Below are 16,731 nucleotides of genomic sequence, written 5' to 3'. Positions count from 1 at the left end.
TCCTTTTTTTAACAGATGCACCCCTGAATTTGTACAGCATACAGGGCCAGTGTGCTTTTATTTTAACAACTGCACCCCAAAATGTTTACAGCATTCAGGACCACTGTGCTTTTAATTTAAAAGAAGCACCCCTGAATTTTTACAGCATACAAGACTGAGCCAGCACCCCTGAATTTTTACAGCATATAGGACCAGTGTGCTTTTATTTTAACAACTGCGCCCCTGAATTTTTACAGCATACAAGACCAGTATGCATTTATTTTAACAACAGAAGCACCCCTTAATTTTTAAAGCATACAAGACTGGCCCAGCACCCCTGTATTTTTACAGCATACAGGAGGACAGTGCCCCTGCCCTTGTACAACACAGTGACAGCCAGGACAGCAACAACACCCATGTACAGCTGCAGCACCCCTAACAGCACTTGAAGCACCAGTGGCACTGACAGCCAGGACAGCACCCCTAACAGCACAGGTACACCACAGTGACAGCAGCAGCACCCCTACAGAGCACACACTGACCCCACCTGACACTACCACCCACAGTGAGAGACAGAGGTCTGTCTTCCTCACTTTCGAAGTCCAGAGAGAAAATGGCTCCTTATATGGAATCCAAAACCTGCGAGAATCTGACAGCGGGATGATGATGTTTTGCCTCATTCTGGTTTCTGAGTCTAGTGGGAAGTCCCGAACTGAGCTTGGATCTGGGCTCGGAGCGTGACATTTGGGGGATTTGGTTCTCTGAGGACCGAACCCGCTTATCTCTAGCTTCAAGTCTGGCCATTCTATGATTTGAAGCCTACGGCCTTGCTCTATCTTAGCCTCAATCATTATCTTGCTGTAGGATAAACCTTTGACCAATAAGGCTTAGGCCAGAGAGTACTACATGGTGCTGCATGATACTGTAGAGCAACAGAGCTTCAGACCATCACGCTTCCTCCTCCATGTTTGACAGTTGGCATCATAGTAATTTATTTACTGTAAAAGCTGCTGCTTCCTTGAATGTTTAAGCCTCAAAATGTAAAAAGTCAATTATTTTAATAACAATACATGGGGCATTTTGCTGTAAAAGCATTGCTCTTTTACATTTTTTAGTACATAAACCCCACACACTGAAAAACCCTCTTTTAGCCTACTCAATGGCATACAAAAATCCTGCATGATCGACCAAAGATTTCATATTTTGATTCATTGGCCCATAAGAACTTCTTCCAGTCTTCAGTAGCCCATTGGAAGTTCTTCATGGCCCAGGCAAGCATATTTTCCATTACTGCAGAACATCTGGAAGTTTTTAACTTCTCACTTGTTCCCTGACAAATCTACATTATTTTTCAGTTTTTGCTAACCTAAACTTTTCCTTTAACCTCTAGCAGTTTACAGGTTACCCTGCACCATTCAGGTTGTAACCTGGGCTTGAATTTCTTACATTTCAATGAAAACTGGAAAATGGGGGTGTTCTGAAATGTCTCACAGGTAGTGTAGGTTAATTTATGGTTATACATTATAGTAAATTAAAGCAACCTAGGTTTCTGTATTTTAATACTAGGCTTATACTAGTGTGGGTACAGATTTGCACTAGGGTGTATTATTATTATTATTATTATTATTAGGTTAGGCATTTTGTCACAGGATTATAAACCTACTCATAGGAGGCAGCATTTCTAGTTCTACCAACATTATATTAATAAGAATAAGATTTTTTTGTGTGTGTTTGGCCTTAGGATTGATACTCCTCGTACTTTTATCTGTTTCAAATAATAATAAAAAAGTATAAATTCCATATGAGTCACTAATGCTATTCATCTAGTATAATAAATTGATTTATTTGTGTTTCAGAAATCATGAATTCAGGAGGAGTTTGTGTTATTCCAGCAGATACAGGTTATGTTATTGCATCAGCGTGCCACTCACCAGACTCTGTACAGAAAGTCTCCCAGTAAGTGCACTGGAACTAAGTTGCTCACAGCTATAGATAAACCAAGGCTCAAAGTCATGTTTGCCTGTGTTACATGTCAGTATAAAAATATATTGAGACCAGGGAGGAGAGTGTGATCCTGCCACTGTACTAATCATTGGTACGGCCGTACCTGGAATGTTGTGTACAGTTCTTGGCACTGCATTATAAAAAGATATCTTGGAACTCCAAAGAGTTCAGAGGCGAGCTACAACATTGGTTAATGGGTTAGAGGCACTTGATTACAAGGAAAGGCTCACTAGGTTGAATATGTATACACTAGAAAAGAGGCATCCAAGAGGAGACATTATTAATATCTTCACATACATAAAGAGACATTACAAGGAGCTATCAGCCGATTTGTTTATTGAGAGAACACTGCACAGGACACGCGGTCACCCTCTAAGGCTAGAGGAGAGAAAATGTCATACCCAATGTAGGAAAGGGTTCTTCACAGTAAGGGCCGTAAGGATTTGGAACTCTCTGCCAGAGAAGGTAGTAATGGTGGACTCAGTAAAAACATTTAAAAATGGTCTAGATACATTTCTAACTGAAAAATATATCCAAGGATATAGCATCTAAAATAATTATATTTAAGGAAGCAGGGACGTGCAGTGAGGTAAATGGGTAAGGAGGCACTGGCTTGTACTAGAGCCAGATTTACACACAATCAGGGCCGTAACTACGTGTGTGCCAAGTGGGCTTGGCACACAGCGCAGTTGCCCTGAGGGCGCACGGCCAGCGGCATGTAATGAGTCAATTGACTCATTACATGCCGCCTCTAAGTCTCTGCGCCGTGCGCCGCGCTGTGAAGAGAGAAGACATCAGCGTCGCCGCCGGGCAGCGGAGGAGGGAGGGGGAGCAGGGAGCCGCAGCAGCGCTATGTTATTGGTAGTAAGCGCCGCTGCAGCATCCCCCTCTCTCTCTCTCTCTCTCTCTCGGACACCGCCTGCCGCAATGTGTAAAAAATGGGACTGGCTGCCGCAATGTGTAAAATGGGACTGGCTGCCGCAATGTGTAAAAAATGGGACTGGCTGCCGCAATGTGTAAAAAATGGGACTGGCTGCCGCAATGTGTAAAATGGGACTGGCTGCTGCAATGTGTAAAAAATGGGACTGGCTGCCGCAATGTGTAAAATGGGACTGGCTTCCGCAATGTGTAAAAAATGGGACTGGCTTCCGCAATGTGTAAAAAATGGGACTGGCTGCCGCAATGTGTAAAATGGGACTGGCTGCCGCTATGTGTAAAAAATGGGACTGGCTGCTGCAATGTGTAAAATGGGACTGGCTGCCGCAATGTGTAAAATGGGACTGGTTGCCGCAATGTGTAAAATGGGACTGGCTGCCGCAATGTGTAAAAAATGGGACTGGCTGCCGCAATGTGTAAAAATTGGGACTGGCTGCCGCAATGTGTAAAAAATGGGACTGGCTGCCGCAATGTGTAAAAAATGGGACTGGCTGCCGCAATGTGTAAAATGGGACTGGCTGCCGCAATGTGTAAAAAATGGGACTGGCTGCCGCAATGTGTAAAAAGGGGGACTGGCTGCTGCAATGTGTAAAAAGAGGGACTGGCTGCCGCAATGTGTAAAATGGGACTGGCTGCCGCAATGTGTAAAAAATGGGACTGGCTGCTGCAATGTGTAAAAAGGGGGCCTGGCTGCCGCAATGTGTAAAAAGGAGGACCGGCTGCCGCAATGTGTTTAAAAGGGAGATTGGCTGCTGTAATGTGTAAAAAGGGGGACTGGCTGCCGCAATGTGTAAAAAGGGTCTATCTGCCGCAATGTGTAAAAAGGGGGACTGGCTGCTGCAATGTGTAAAATGGGACTGGCTGCCGCAATGTGTAAAAAATGGGACTGGCTGCCGCAATGTGTAAAAAATGGGACTGGCTGCCGCAATGTGTAAAATGGGACTGGCTGCCGCAATGTGTAAAAAATGGGACTGGCTGCCGCAATGTGTAAAAAGGGGGACTGGCTGCTGCAATGTGTAAAAAGAGGGACTGGCTGCCGCAATGTGTAAAATGGGACTGGCTGCCGCAATGTGTAAAAAATGGGACTGGCTGCTGCAATGTGTAAAAAGGGGTCCTGGCTGCCGCAATGTGTAAAAAGGAGGACCGGCTGCCGCAATGTGTTTAAAAGGGAGATTGGCTGCTGTAATGTGTAAAAAGGGGGACTGGCTGCCGCAATGTGTAAAAAGGGTCTATCTGCCGCAATGTGTAAAAAGGGGGACTGGCTGCTGCAATGTGTAAAATGGGACTGGCTGCCGCAATGTGTAAAAAATGGGACTGGCTGCCGCAATGTGTAAAATGGGACTGGCTGCCGCTATGTGTAAAAAAATGGGACTGGCTGCCGCAATGTGTAAAATGGGACTGGCTGCCGTAATGTGTAAAATGGGACTGGCTGCCGCAATGTGTAAAATGGGACTGGTTGCCGCAATGTGTAAAAAATGGGACTGGCTGCCGCAATGTGTAAAAAATGGGACTGGCTGCTGCAATGTGTAAAAAGGGGGACTGGCTGCTGCAATGTGTAAAAAGGGGGACTGGCTGCTGCAATGTGTAAAAAGAGGGACTGGCTGCCGCAATGTGTAAAATGGGACTGGCTGCCGCAATGTGTAAAAAATGGGACTGGCTGCCGTAATGTGTAAAAAGGGGGACTGGCTGCCGCAATGTGTAAAAAGGGGGCCTGGCTGCCGCAATGTGTAAAAAGGTGGACTGGCTTCCGCAATGTGTAAGAAGGGGGACTGGCTGCCGCAATGTGTAAAAAGGGGGACTGTCTGCTGTAATGTGTAAAAAGGGGGACGCTGTTTGCTGTAATGTATAAAAGGGTCTGTACCTGGTGTAGTGGCGCTACTGTGCAGCGTAATTTGAATAATGGAGACTACTGTGCACCGTAGTATGAATTGCTATTATTTTGTGTCCACGCCCCTTCCCCATGAAGCCACGCCCCTATATATTTTTCACGCGCCTATGGCGCGCACTACCCCAATCTTTCATGGGGGGGGCGCCACTGTCGTTTCTCGCACACAGCGCTAAAATGCCTAGTTACGGCACTGCACACAATATATGAGCCAAAGAAGTCACGTGGGCAATATACACAAGTGCAGCAGTATAAGCTGCTGGAAATTTGGTGAGTTTTGATCAGATATGTGTGGAAAAGATAGGTAGCGGAGGCACTGCCTCACCTGCCATAGACTTTTTACTCCAGAGTTTTGACTATCAAAATTATTAGAATAAAGCAAAGAAGATATTTCTAATATATTCTTTGTTTCTCTGACGTCCTAGTGGATGCTGGGTACTCCGTAAGGACCATTGGGTATAGACGGGCTCCGCAGGAGACTGGGCACTCTTAAAAGAAAGATTAGGTACTATATCTGGTGTGCACTGGCTCATCCCTCTATGCCCCTCCTCCAGACCTCAGTTAGTATCTGTGCTCGGCCAGAGCTGGATGCACCCTAGGGGCTCTCCTGAGCTTCCTAGAAAAGAAAGTATTTGTTAGGTTTTTTATTTTCAGTGAGATCTGCTGGCAACAGACTCACTGCTTCGTGGGACTGAGGGGAGAGAAGCGAACCTACCTGCTTGCAGCTAGCTTGGGCTTCTAAGGCTACTGGACACCATTAGCTCCAGAGGGATTGAACACAGGCCCAGCCTCACTCGTCCGGTCCCGGAGCCGCACCGCCGTCCCCCTCGCAGAGCCAGAAGAGAAGAGAAGTTGAAAATCGGCGGCTGAAGACTCCGGTCTTCATTAAGGTAGCGCACAGCACTGCAGCTCTGCGCCATTGCTCCCTCTGCACACCACACACTCCGGTCACTGATGGGTGCAGGGCGCTGGGGGGGCGCCCTGGGCAGCAATTAGAGTACCTTACATGGCTAAATAGCACATAATACAGCTATTAAACTGTATATGTGCATAATCCCCCGCCATAAAGCATATAAAAAAGCGGGAGAAGTCCGCCGAGAAAGGGGCGGGGCTATCTTCCTCAGCACACCAGCGCCATTTTCTCTTCACAGCTCCGCTGGAAGGACGCTCCCCAGGCTCTCCCCTGCAGTTCCAGACTTCTAGGGTAAAAAAGAGAGGGGGGGGCACATAAATTTAGGCGCAAATTGTGTATAATAGCAGCTATTGGGAAAAATCACTCAGTAAAGTGTGCATCCCTGTGATATATAGCGCTGTGGTGTGTGCTGGCATACTCTCTCTCTGTCTCCCCTAAGGACTTAGTGGGGTCCTGTCCGCAGTCAGAGCATTCCCTGTGTGTGTGCGGTGTGTCGGTACGGCTGTGTCAACATGTTTGATGAGAAAGCTTATGTGGAGGCGGAGCAGGTGCCGATAAGTGTGATGTCACCCCCTACGGGGCCGACACCAGAGTGGGTGGATATGTGGAAGGTATTACACGACAGTGTCAACTCCTTGCATAAAAGGTTCGATGACATAACAGCTGTGGGACAGCCGGCTTCTCAGCCAGTGCCTGCCCAGGCGTCTCAAAGGCCATCAGGGGCTCAAAAACGCCCGCTACCTCAGATGGCAGACACAGATGTCGACACGGAGTCTGACTCCAGTGTCGACGAGGACGAGACTAATGTACATTCCACTAGGGCCATCCGTTGCATGATTACGGCAATGAAAAATGTGTTGCACATTTCTGACATTAACCCAGGTACCACTAAAAAGGGTATTATGTTTGGGGAGAAAAAACTACCAGTGGTTTTTCCCCCATCTGAGGAATTGAATGAAGTGTGTGAAGAAGCGTGGGCTTCCCCCGATAAGAAACTAGTGATTTCTAAAAAGTTACTGATGGCGTACCCTTTCCCGCCAGAGGACAGGTTACGTTGGGAGACATCCCCTAGGGTGGATAAGGCGCTCACACGCTTGTCAAAAAAGGTGGCACTGCCGTCTCAGGATACGGCCGCCTTAAAGGAGCCTGCGGATAGAAAGCAGGAGGCTATCCTGAAGTCTGTATATACACACTCAGGTACTATACTGAGACCTGCAATTGCTTCAGCTTGGATGTGTAGTCCTGCAGCAGCTTGGTCCGATACCCTGTCAGATAATATTGATACCCTCGACAGGGATACGATTTTGCTAACCATAGAGCATATTAAAGACGTCGTCTTATATATGAGAGATGCACAGAGGGATATTTGCCGGCTGGCATCTAGAATTAATGCAATGTCCATTTCTGCCAGGAGAGTATTATGGACTCGGCAGTGGACAGGTGATGCGGATTCTAAAAGGCACATGGAGGTTTTGCCTTACAAGGGTGAGGAATTGTTTGGGGATGGTCTCTCGGACCTCGTTTCCACAGCAACAGCTGGGAAGTCGACATTTTTACCTCAGGTTCCCTCACAGCCTAAGAAAGCACCGTATTATCAGGTACAGTCCTTTCGGCCCCAGAAAGGCAAGCGGGTCAGAGGCGCTTCCTTTCTGGCCAGAGGCAAGGGAAGAGGGAAAAAGCTGCACCAGACAGCCAGTTCCCAGGATCAAAAATTCTCCCCCGCTTCCTCTAAGTCCACCGCATGACGCTGGGGCTCCACAGGCGGAGCCAGGTGCGGTGGGGGCGCGTCTCCGGAACTTCAGCGACCAGTGGGTTCGCTCACAGGTGGATCCCTGGGTTCTGCAAGTAGTATCACAGGGATACAAGCTGGAGTTCGAGGCGACTCCCCCTCGCCGTTACCTCAAATCAGCGTTGCCTGCTGCTCTCAGAGAAAGGGAGGTAGTACTGGCGGCAATTCACAAGCTGTATCTTCAGCAGGTGATAATCAAGGTACCCCTCCTTCAACAGGGACGGGGTTACTATTCCACAATGGTTGTGGTACCGAAACCAGACGGTACGGTGAGACCCATTCTAAATTTGAAATCCTTGAACATTTATATAAAAAAGTTCAAATTCAAGACGGAATCGCTCAGGGCGGTTATTGCATGCCTGGAAGAGGGGGATTTTATGGTGTCATTGGACATCAAGGATGCTTACCTGCATGTCCCATTTATCCACCCCACCAGGAGTACCTCAGGTTTGTGGTACAGGACTGTCATTACCAATTCCAGACGCTGCCGTTTGGTCTGTCCACGGCACCGCGGGTATTTACCAAGGTAATGGCCGAAATGATGATGCTCCTCCGAAAGAAAGGAGTCATAATTATCCCGTACGTGGACGATCTCCTTATAAAGGTGAGGTCCAAAGAGCAGTTGCTAGTCAGCGTAGCACTATCTCAGGAAGTGCTGCATCAGCATGGCTGGATTCTGAATATCCCAAAGTCACAGCTGATTCCTGCGAAGTGTCTGCTGTTCTTGGGCATGATTCTGGACATAGAACAGAAGAAGGTGTTTCTCCCGGAGGAGAAGGCCCAGGAATTATCATCTCTGGTCAGGGACCTCCTGAAACCAAAGCAGGTGTCGGTGCATCACTGCACGCGAGTCCTGGCAAAGATGGTAGCTTCTTACGAAGCAATTCCCTTCGGCAGATTCCATGCAAGGATCTTTCAGTGGGATCTGTTAGACAAGTGGTCCGGATTGCATTTCCAGATGCATCAGTTGATCACCCTGTCCCCGAGGGCCAGGGTGTCTCTGCTGTGGTGGCTGCAGAGTGCTCATCTGCTCGAAGGCCGCAGATTCGGCATACAGTTCTGGGTCCTGGTGACCACGGATGCAAGCCTCCGAGGTTGGGGGGCAGTCACCCAGGGAAGAAACTTCCAAGGACAATGGTCGATTCAGGAAACTTCCCTACACATAAATATTCTGGAACTAAGGGCCATTTACAACGCCCTGAGTCAAGCAGAACCCCTGCTTCAAAACCAACCAGTTCTGATTCAGTCAGACAACATCACGGCAGTCGCCCATGTAAGTCGACAGGGCGGCACAAGAAGCAGGATGGCAATGGCAGAAGCCACAAGGATTCTTCGATGGGCGGAGAATCACGTGCTAGCACTGTCAGCAGTGTTCATTCCGGGAGTGGACAACTGGGAAGCAGACTTCCTCAGCAGCACGACCTCCACCCGGGAGAGTGGGGACTTCATCCAGAAGTCTTCAAGCGGATTGTAAATCACAGGTGGACATGATGGCGTCCCGCCTCAACAAAAAGCTAAAAAGATATTGCGCCACGTCAAGGGACCCTCAGGCGATAGCTGTGGACGCTCTAGTGACACCGTAGGTGTACCAGACGGTGTATGTGTTCCCTCCTCTTCCTCTCATACCCAAGGTACCGAGGGGAGTAAGAACTATACTCATTGTTCTGGATTGGCCAAGAAGAACTTGGTACCCAGAACTTCAGGAAATGATCTCAGAGGACCCATGGCCTCTGCCGCTCAGACAGGACCTGCTACAGCAGGGGCCCTGTCTGTTCCAAGACTTACCGCGGCTGCGTTTGACGGCATGGCGGTTGAACGCCGTATCCTAAAGGAAAAGGGCATACCGGATGAAGTCATTCCTACGCTGATAAAAGCTAGGAAGGATGTGACAGCAAAACATTATCACCGTATATGGCAAAAATATGTTGCTTGGTGTGAGGCCAAGAAGGCCCCAACGGAGGAATTTCAGCTGGGTCGATTTCTGCACTTCCTAGTCAGGAGTGACTATGGGCCTTAAATTGGGTTCCATAAAAGTCCAGATTTCGGCCCTGTCTATTTTCTTTCAAAAAGAACTGGCTTCACTGCCTGAAGTTCAAACGTTTGTTAAGGGAGTGCTCCATATTCAGCCCCCTTTTGTGCCTCCAGTGGCACCTTGGGATCTCAACGTTGTGTTGGATTTCCTAAAATCACATTGGTTTGAGCCACTTAAAACCGTGGAGCTAAAATATCTCACGTGGAAAGTGGTCATGCTATTGGCCTTGGCTTCGGCCAGGCGTGTGTTAGAATTGGCAGCTTTGTCGTGTAAAAGCCCATATCTGATTTTCCATATGGACAGGGCAGAATTGAGGACTCGCCCCCAATTTCTCCCAAAGGTGGTATCAGCTTTTCATTTGAACCAACCTATTGTGGTGCCTGCGGCTACTCGTGACTTGGAGGATTCCAAGTTGCTGGACGTAGTCCGGGCCCTAAAAATATATGTTTCCAGGACAGCTGGAGTCCGAAAAACTGACTCGCTATTTATCCTGCATGCACCCAACAAGCTGGGTGCTCCAGCTTCAAAGCAGACTATTGCTCGCTGGATCTGTAGCACGATTCAACTTGCACATTCTGCGGCTGGACTGCCGCATCCTAAATCAGTAAAAGCCCATTCCACGAGGAAGGTGGGCTCTTCTTGGGCGGCTGCCCGAGGGGTCTCGGCTTTACAACTTTGCCGAGCTGCTACTTGGTCGGGTTCAAACACATTTGCAAAATTCTACAAGTTTGATACCCTGGCTGAGGAGGACCTTGAGTTTGCTCATTCGGTGCTGCAGAGTCATCCGCACTCTCCCGCCCGTTTGGGAGCTTTGGTATAATCCCCATGGTCCTTACGGAGTACCCAGCATCCACTAGGACGTCAGAGAAAATAAGAATTTACTCACCGGTAATTCTATTTCTCGTAGTCCGTAGTGGATGCTGGGAGCCCGTCCCAAGTGCAGACTCTCTGCAATACATGTATATAGTTATTGCGTAACTAAAGGGTTTTGTTATGAGCCATCTGTTAATGAGGCTCATTTGTTATTCATACTGTTAACTGGGTATAGTTATCACAAGTTGTACGGTGTGATTGGTGTGGCTGGTATGAGTCTTATCCTGGATTCCAAATCCTTTCCTTGTTGTGTCAGCTCTTCCGGGCACAGTTTCCTTAACTGAGGTCTGGAGGAGGGGCATAGAGGGAGGAGCCAGTGCACACCAGGTATAGTACCTAATCTTTATTTTAGAGTGCCCAGTCTCCTGCGGAGCCCGTCAATCCCCTATGGTCCTTACGGAGTTCCCAGCATCCACTACGGACTACGAGAAATAGAATTACCGGTGAGTAAATTCTTATTTTTTTTAATATACTTTATATAGTCAAAACTCTGGCATATATGTTAGTATGACAGAAAAGGCTCTGCGTCACCTCACTGCATGTCACTGTAAGGAAGAGCATGAATTATAGTTGTTAATTAGTCTTAAAATCTCATTTAATCTGGGACATTATAATAAGATTTAGCTAAATACAGAATAGGGTAAGAACTATAATACATGTTGAACTCGATGGGCAATTTGCCTTTTTTCAACCTCATTACCTATGTTACTATGCTATTTACACAGTGGGGCATTAATGAGAAGAAGCATGTAGACCTAATAAATATACAGTATGCCTGAAATGGGATTCAGTGAGGATCCCAGCGGTGGGGATCCCGGCAGTCGAAATACCAATACCAGAATCCCGACACTGGTCAAAATGCTGGCGCTGGCATCCCGACAAGGATCACCGGAATTCCGACCACCGGGATCCCCAACAAGCATGGACAGGTACACCAGGCAGTTAAACTACTGGGGGTAGTGGTTATGTTTATGCTGCAGGGTGAGGGTTAGGATTATTTAGATAGGCAAAATCTTCAGTCAATAATTAATGATTCATATAATCTACAACTAATTTGGTTTTTGCATTTTAAGTGATTGCCCCTTTAAAACATTAGACAACCCCCCCAGAAACTTGCAGATGCATGCATCGCACAGACGATCACAGTTTTCCCTAGATGCGGAAGGCTTAATGATGTGCAGTCAGCAGGGACTAAGCCTTGGATGGAAATAAAGTACCAGCCAATCAGCTCCTAACTGTCATTTTTCAAACACAGCCTGTGACATGGCAGTTAGGAGCCAATTGGTTGATACTTTGTCTCCATCCACTTTATTTCCATCCAAGGCTTAGTAAATAGACCCCTAAGTTCCAGCAGTAATATATTTTGTAAGCAAAGATTGATGACTTATCTAGACCACTGCTAATCTTGGCCCAAGGTTATACCAGGGTCACTATAATCTCATGCTCCAATCTGATCTCCTATGTGGGGAGGACATAAGCCTTCTGGAATTATGAAATATATGCAGATAGACTGAAGTTGGGAAATTTTGATGACACTTTATTACTTGTATGTGTTTTGTTTCACCAATGTGACAAGTATTTGTGCCTTCAGCTCTTCTATTCTCTTATTGAACGATCTGTGCTGCCTTACTTGCCTTTAATAGTGGACTTATACTTTATGTCTCATAAATTGTTTCCAATGAACAGGGGTGTATCTAGGGGTCTGAGCGCCCCTGGCAAAGTAAGGAACTGGCGCCCCCCACCTTCCCCACCCAGGGACACATAGTGGGGAGTTACAGATAGGCTGAGGTCAGGGACACTGACAGAGAATGACAGGGATGGTGCGGGTAGGGACAATGAGGTGGAGGGCTTACAGGGAGGCTGAGGTCAGGGACACTGAGAGGCAATTACAGGGAGGGTGTGGGCAGGGACACTGTGGGGGAATTACGGGAGGGTGTGGGCAGGGACACTGAGGGGGAATTACAGGAGTGTGTGGGCAGGGACACTGAGGGGGAATTACGGGGACGGTACAGGCAGGGACACTGAGGAGGAATTACAGGAGGGTGTGGGCAGGGACACTGAGCGGAGAGTCAAAGAGAAACGGAGGTCAGGGACACTAAGGGGGAATTACAGGGAGGGTTTGGGAAGGGAAAATGAGAGGGAGGGGCTACAGGGAGGCTGAGGTCAGGGACACTGAAGGGCAATTACAGGGAGGGTGCAGGAAGGGACACTGAGAGGGAATCACGGGAGTGTGCGTGCAGGGACACTAAGGGGGGAGTCACAGGGAGGCTGAGGTCAGGTATATTGAGGGGCAATTACAGGGAGGGTGTGGAAAGGGACACTGAGAGGGAATTACAGGAGTGTGCGGGCAGGGACACTGAGGGAGGAGTCAAAGGGAAGCTGAGGTCAGGAACACTGAGGGAGAATTACAGGGAGGGTGCGGCGAGGGGCACTGAGATGGAATTATGGGGAGGGTGCAGGCAGGGACATTTTAGCGCTGTGTGCAAGAAAGAGGCTCAGTGCCCCACCATATTTAAAATAGGGCCAGTGCGCGCTGTAGGTGTGCGCCAAAACTATAGGGGTGTGCACTGCACAGTGGTCTCCATTAATCAAATGACGCCACTTACACACATTACGCCAGGTAGAGCCCCATTTTACACATTACTCCAGGTAGAGCTCCCTTTTACACATTACGGCAGGCAGAGCTCCCTTTTACACATTACGGCAGGCAGAGCTCCCTTTTACACGTTACAGCAGACAGAGCTCACTTTTACACATTACGTGCTGGTTTTCTGTCCTCAGTGCCTATGTACTGTGGGCTGAGAACACTCAGCACACACCTAGCTACAGCCCTGTACAAAAGGGCAGGGACACAGAGGGAATTACGAGGAGTGTGCGGGCAGGGACACTGAGATGGAATTACGGGGAGGGTGCAGGCAGGGAGACTGAGGGGGAATTACGAGGAGTGTGCAGGCAGGGACACTGAGGGGAATTACAGTTAGGGTGCTGGTAGGGACACTGAGAGGGAATTACGGGGAGGGTGCGGGCAAGGATACTGAGGGGGAATTACAGGAGGGTATGGGCAGGGTCACTGAGGGGGCAGTTACAGGGATGGTGCGGGCAGTGACACTAATGGGGAATTACAAGGAGGGTGCGGACAGGGACACCGAGGGAATATATGCACACATACATACATACATACATACAGTTAAAAACCCCTCTCTAGGGGGTAAATTTACTAAGATGGGAGTTCTATTTAAGATGGGATGTTGCCCATAGCAACCAATCAGATTCCAGGTATTTTCTTCTAGAAGGAGCTAGATAAATGAGAAGCAGAAGCTGATTGGTTGCTATGAACAACATCCCATCTTAAATAGAATTCCCATCTTAGTAAATTTACCCCTAGGTGTGATTGCACTACATGTCCCAGCAAATCCAATTGACAAGGTGTGCTGGGATTTGTAGTCTCAACACAGCTGGACAGGCAGTCACTGGTCTAGATACCTCTCCATACAGAGCTCTTTGTAAGCTGTGATCCAGACTGCCAGGATAGACCATGCAGTGCAGCTACGGTACCGCAGAAAATGTACAGGTATGCTCATGCTGCACTGCTGACTGGTGCTGATTGTAGTGGCTGCTGTTTGGTGACAGACCACGTGGGACCAATGAGAAGGGGAGCAGATGAGGAAGAGGAGGTGCCTCGCCCTCCCCATACCTGGAAGTGCCCCGCTCCCCGGCTATATTCACCATCATTGTGACTGTAGTCACAGAGAGTGTCAGAGTGCAATACGCTTCTGAAAGTACGGCAGTGGATGAGCACTGCTAAGGGAGAACTACTATGTCATTCTAACCCCTGGCGCGGGTGGCACTGCCGGGCGGCGCCCCCCTCTTGGCCGGCGCCCCTGGCAAGTGCCATCCTGGCCAATAGGAAGATACACCCCTGCCGATGAAACATCTTCAGTTGAAGATGAAATAAAAACATTAGTCAGAAGTTGCTTTGCACAATTTCATTGATCAGTTAATAAAAAGTGAGTTGTCTGACCTTCTATATGGGTGTGTGGGATGGAACAGATGCCAGGTCCAAATGCCTAAGTAGCGGAATGATATTAATTTCCTGGCATCCAAGATTTTTATGGCAAGTATTTCACTGATGCAAATTAAGTCCATATGGTTGTAAAGTGTATGGGGGCTAAAGTAATGGGTATATTCTCTGTCTGCCCCATATTTTCAATAATCTGTCTGTCTGTTTTTACCCAGTTTTGTTCTATTACTGTTGTTCTAATTGTAAAGTGCAATGGAATATACTGCGCTATATAAGAAACTGTTAATAAATAATAATAAATAAACAATAAACATACATTATTATTATTATCCTTTTTTTATATGGCGCCACCAGGGTTCCGCAGTGCCCAATTACAGAGTACATAAGCAAATGATCAAAACAGGAAAACAGTGCTTTACAGTTGAAGACAATATAGAACAAGTACAGGGTAAATAAACATAGCTACATCAGCAGATGACACTGACATAAGTATCAGGGTGGCCGATAACTGCAGGATTTGGGGCAGTCGAGGATTAATAAAGTAAGTGAAATTACTAGTTGCTACAGTACACAGTGGCCATATGTGACATCCAGAGAAGGAGGTTCTATTCAGTTTGTCATCCTATATTATATAAAGTCCGCTTCTATGCTCAATTCTGCAACCATCAGTTAAGAAATGTGATAAATAGTTTGTAAAAAATATGACTTGCTGACAATTTGTGACAGAAATTGCAGCCAGAGCTATATGCCGATATCTGCAAGTTACATTTAGGACACTTACATTAGGGTGGGACATTTTTTTTAACGGAGCAGCAGAGACAACATTTTCAATTAGGATGGCATCACTCTTCACAAGGAGTTGATGCCCAGAAAAAAGTCTGGGAGAACTGCTTACCAATAAATGTTGGATGTGCGTTTCATGAAAAAGACTATGGCTGGTATTCAAATTATATATCACGCCCAATCTCCCTTCTAAAGTGATCCCCGTTATTGCGCATATTGCGCCCATAGTAATCAGGTTTAGCTGCATAAAGGGTTAGGGCGCCTCCCTACCCCAGGGGTAGCGAGCTGAAATTATGATACCACGCCCGTCAGTAGAAACAGAACGGGTGTGGAAGGGGGCAGAAAGATATGAATACCGCGCTATATTTGAATTCAAATTGTCCAAGGGAAGAGTAAAATGGAGATACTTAGGGCCTAGTTCAAGGTTGATTACAAAATAACATTTTCCTCTAATGGGCAAAACCATGTGCACTGCAGGTGGGGCAAATATAACATGTGCAGAGAGAGTTACAGTAGATTTAGGTGGGTTGCGTTCAAACTGAAATCTAAATCGCAGTGTAAAAATAAAGTAGCCAGTATTTACCATGCACAGAAACAATATAACCCACCCAAATCGAACTCTCTTTTAATATTTGAAAAACACATTTGAAATCATCTTATTTTTATTACAGAATAAATCTGGAAAGTGCAGAAAAGGAGATTTCCATTTTCATCACCAGTTTAAATCAACTGCAGCCTGTGAAATATTTACTCAGCAAAGAGATCTGGGCTTTCATTGAGGGTCTGTGGCCAAATCCAGTTGGTTTTGTTCTACCTGAAATAGGTGAGCGATACAGGCATTTTTCAGTTATGCATTCACAATGTTTTATGTGAGCTGTAGATATCTAATTGTATCTGTTTTTAATAATAATGTAAGAGTTTGAAGTATTTCAAAAACTATTTTATTAATATGGTTTTAAGTTACAAATACATTACTCAATAAATAGTACTTTCCAAGGCATTTGATATTACAATTCTTCTCCACTTTCCAATTTAATGGGATTAATGAGAAACAATTATTCAGCTCCATTATATTATAAACTTGAACATCAAGTTAAAACAGTGAGAAGCAACATTGTAATTTATTGTGGCACTGAAAGACAGGCCAAAAAAGAATACCAAAGCATAACTATAAAACCAAAAACATCATACCTCATGAGCTGAACTCATATGCATTAAATCGGTAAAACACAGTATATGGACTATAATAAATAAGCATGAAGCTCTAGATAATCCTTTATGATGACATTAGCTAATAACAAGTGCAAGGCACTAAGTAAATATAGATCATTATTCAGTCAGCTTTAAACACAATTTGAGACTTTTATCATTCTTGAATTATGATTTTTCACTTAAGTTTTTGAAATCTGCGTCTGTTTGTCTCAACTCGCTGGGATTAGGGGGCTGAGACCATGCTGGAATGGGTTTGGAATTGCAGGAAGTGGGCATAAATGCAGCTGCAGTGGGTGTGCAGTAG

The 16,731-nt window shown here is 46.6% G+C and overlaps 1 protein-coding gene across 1 annotated transcript in view; it reads left to right on the top strand.

Moving 5' to 3' along the window:
• Positions 1-16,731, top strand: part of LOC134947608 (uncharacterized) — a 146,393-nt gene that overhangs the window by 14,577 nt on the left and 115,085 nt on the right. The window contains exons 2-3 of the mRNA XM_063935612.1: positions 1,836-1,935; positions 15,887-16,038. Of these exons, the coding sequence (XP_063791682.1) occupies positions 1,841-1,935; positions 15,887-16,038 (247 nt within the window). The 5' untranslated portion in view covers positions 1,836-1,840. The remainder of the gene's footprint in view (positions 1-1,835; positions 1,936-15,886; positions 16,039-16,731) is intronic.

This window comes from Pseudophryne corroboree, chromosome 8 (genome assembly GCF_028390025.1).
Source record: "Pseudophryne corroboree isolate aPseCor3 chromosome 8, aPseCor3.hap2, whole genome shotgun sequence".
Lineage (NCBI taxonomy): Eukaryota > Metazoa > Chordata > Amphibia > Anura > Myobatrachidae > Pseudophryne > Pseudophryne corroboree.
This window is presented reverse-complemented; position numbering and strand designations above follow the sequence as displayed.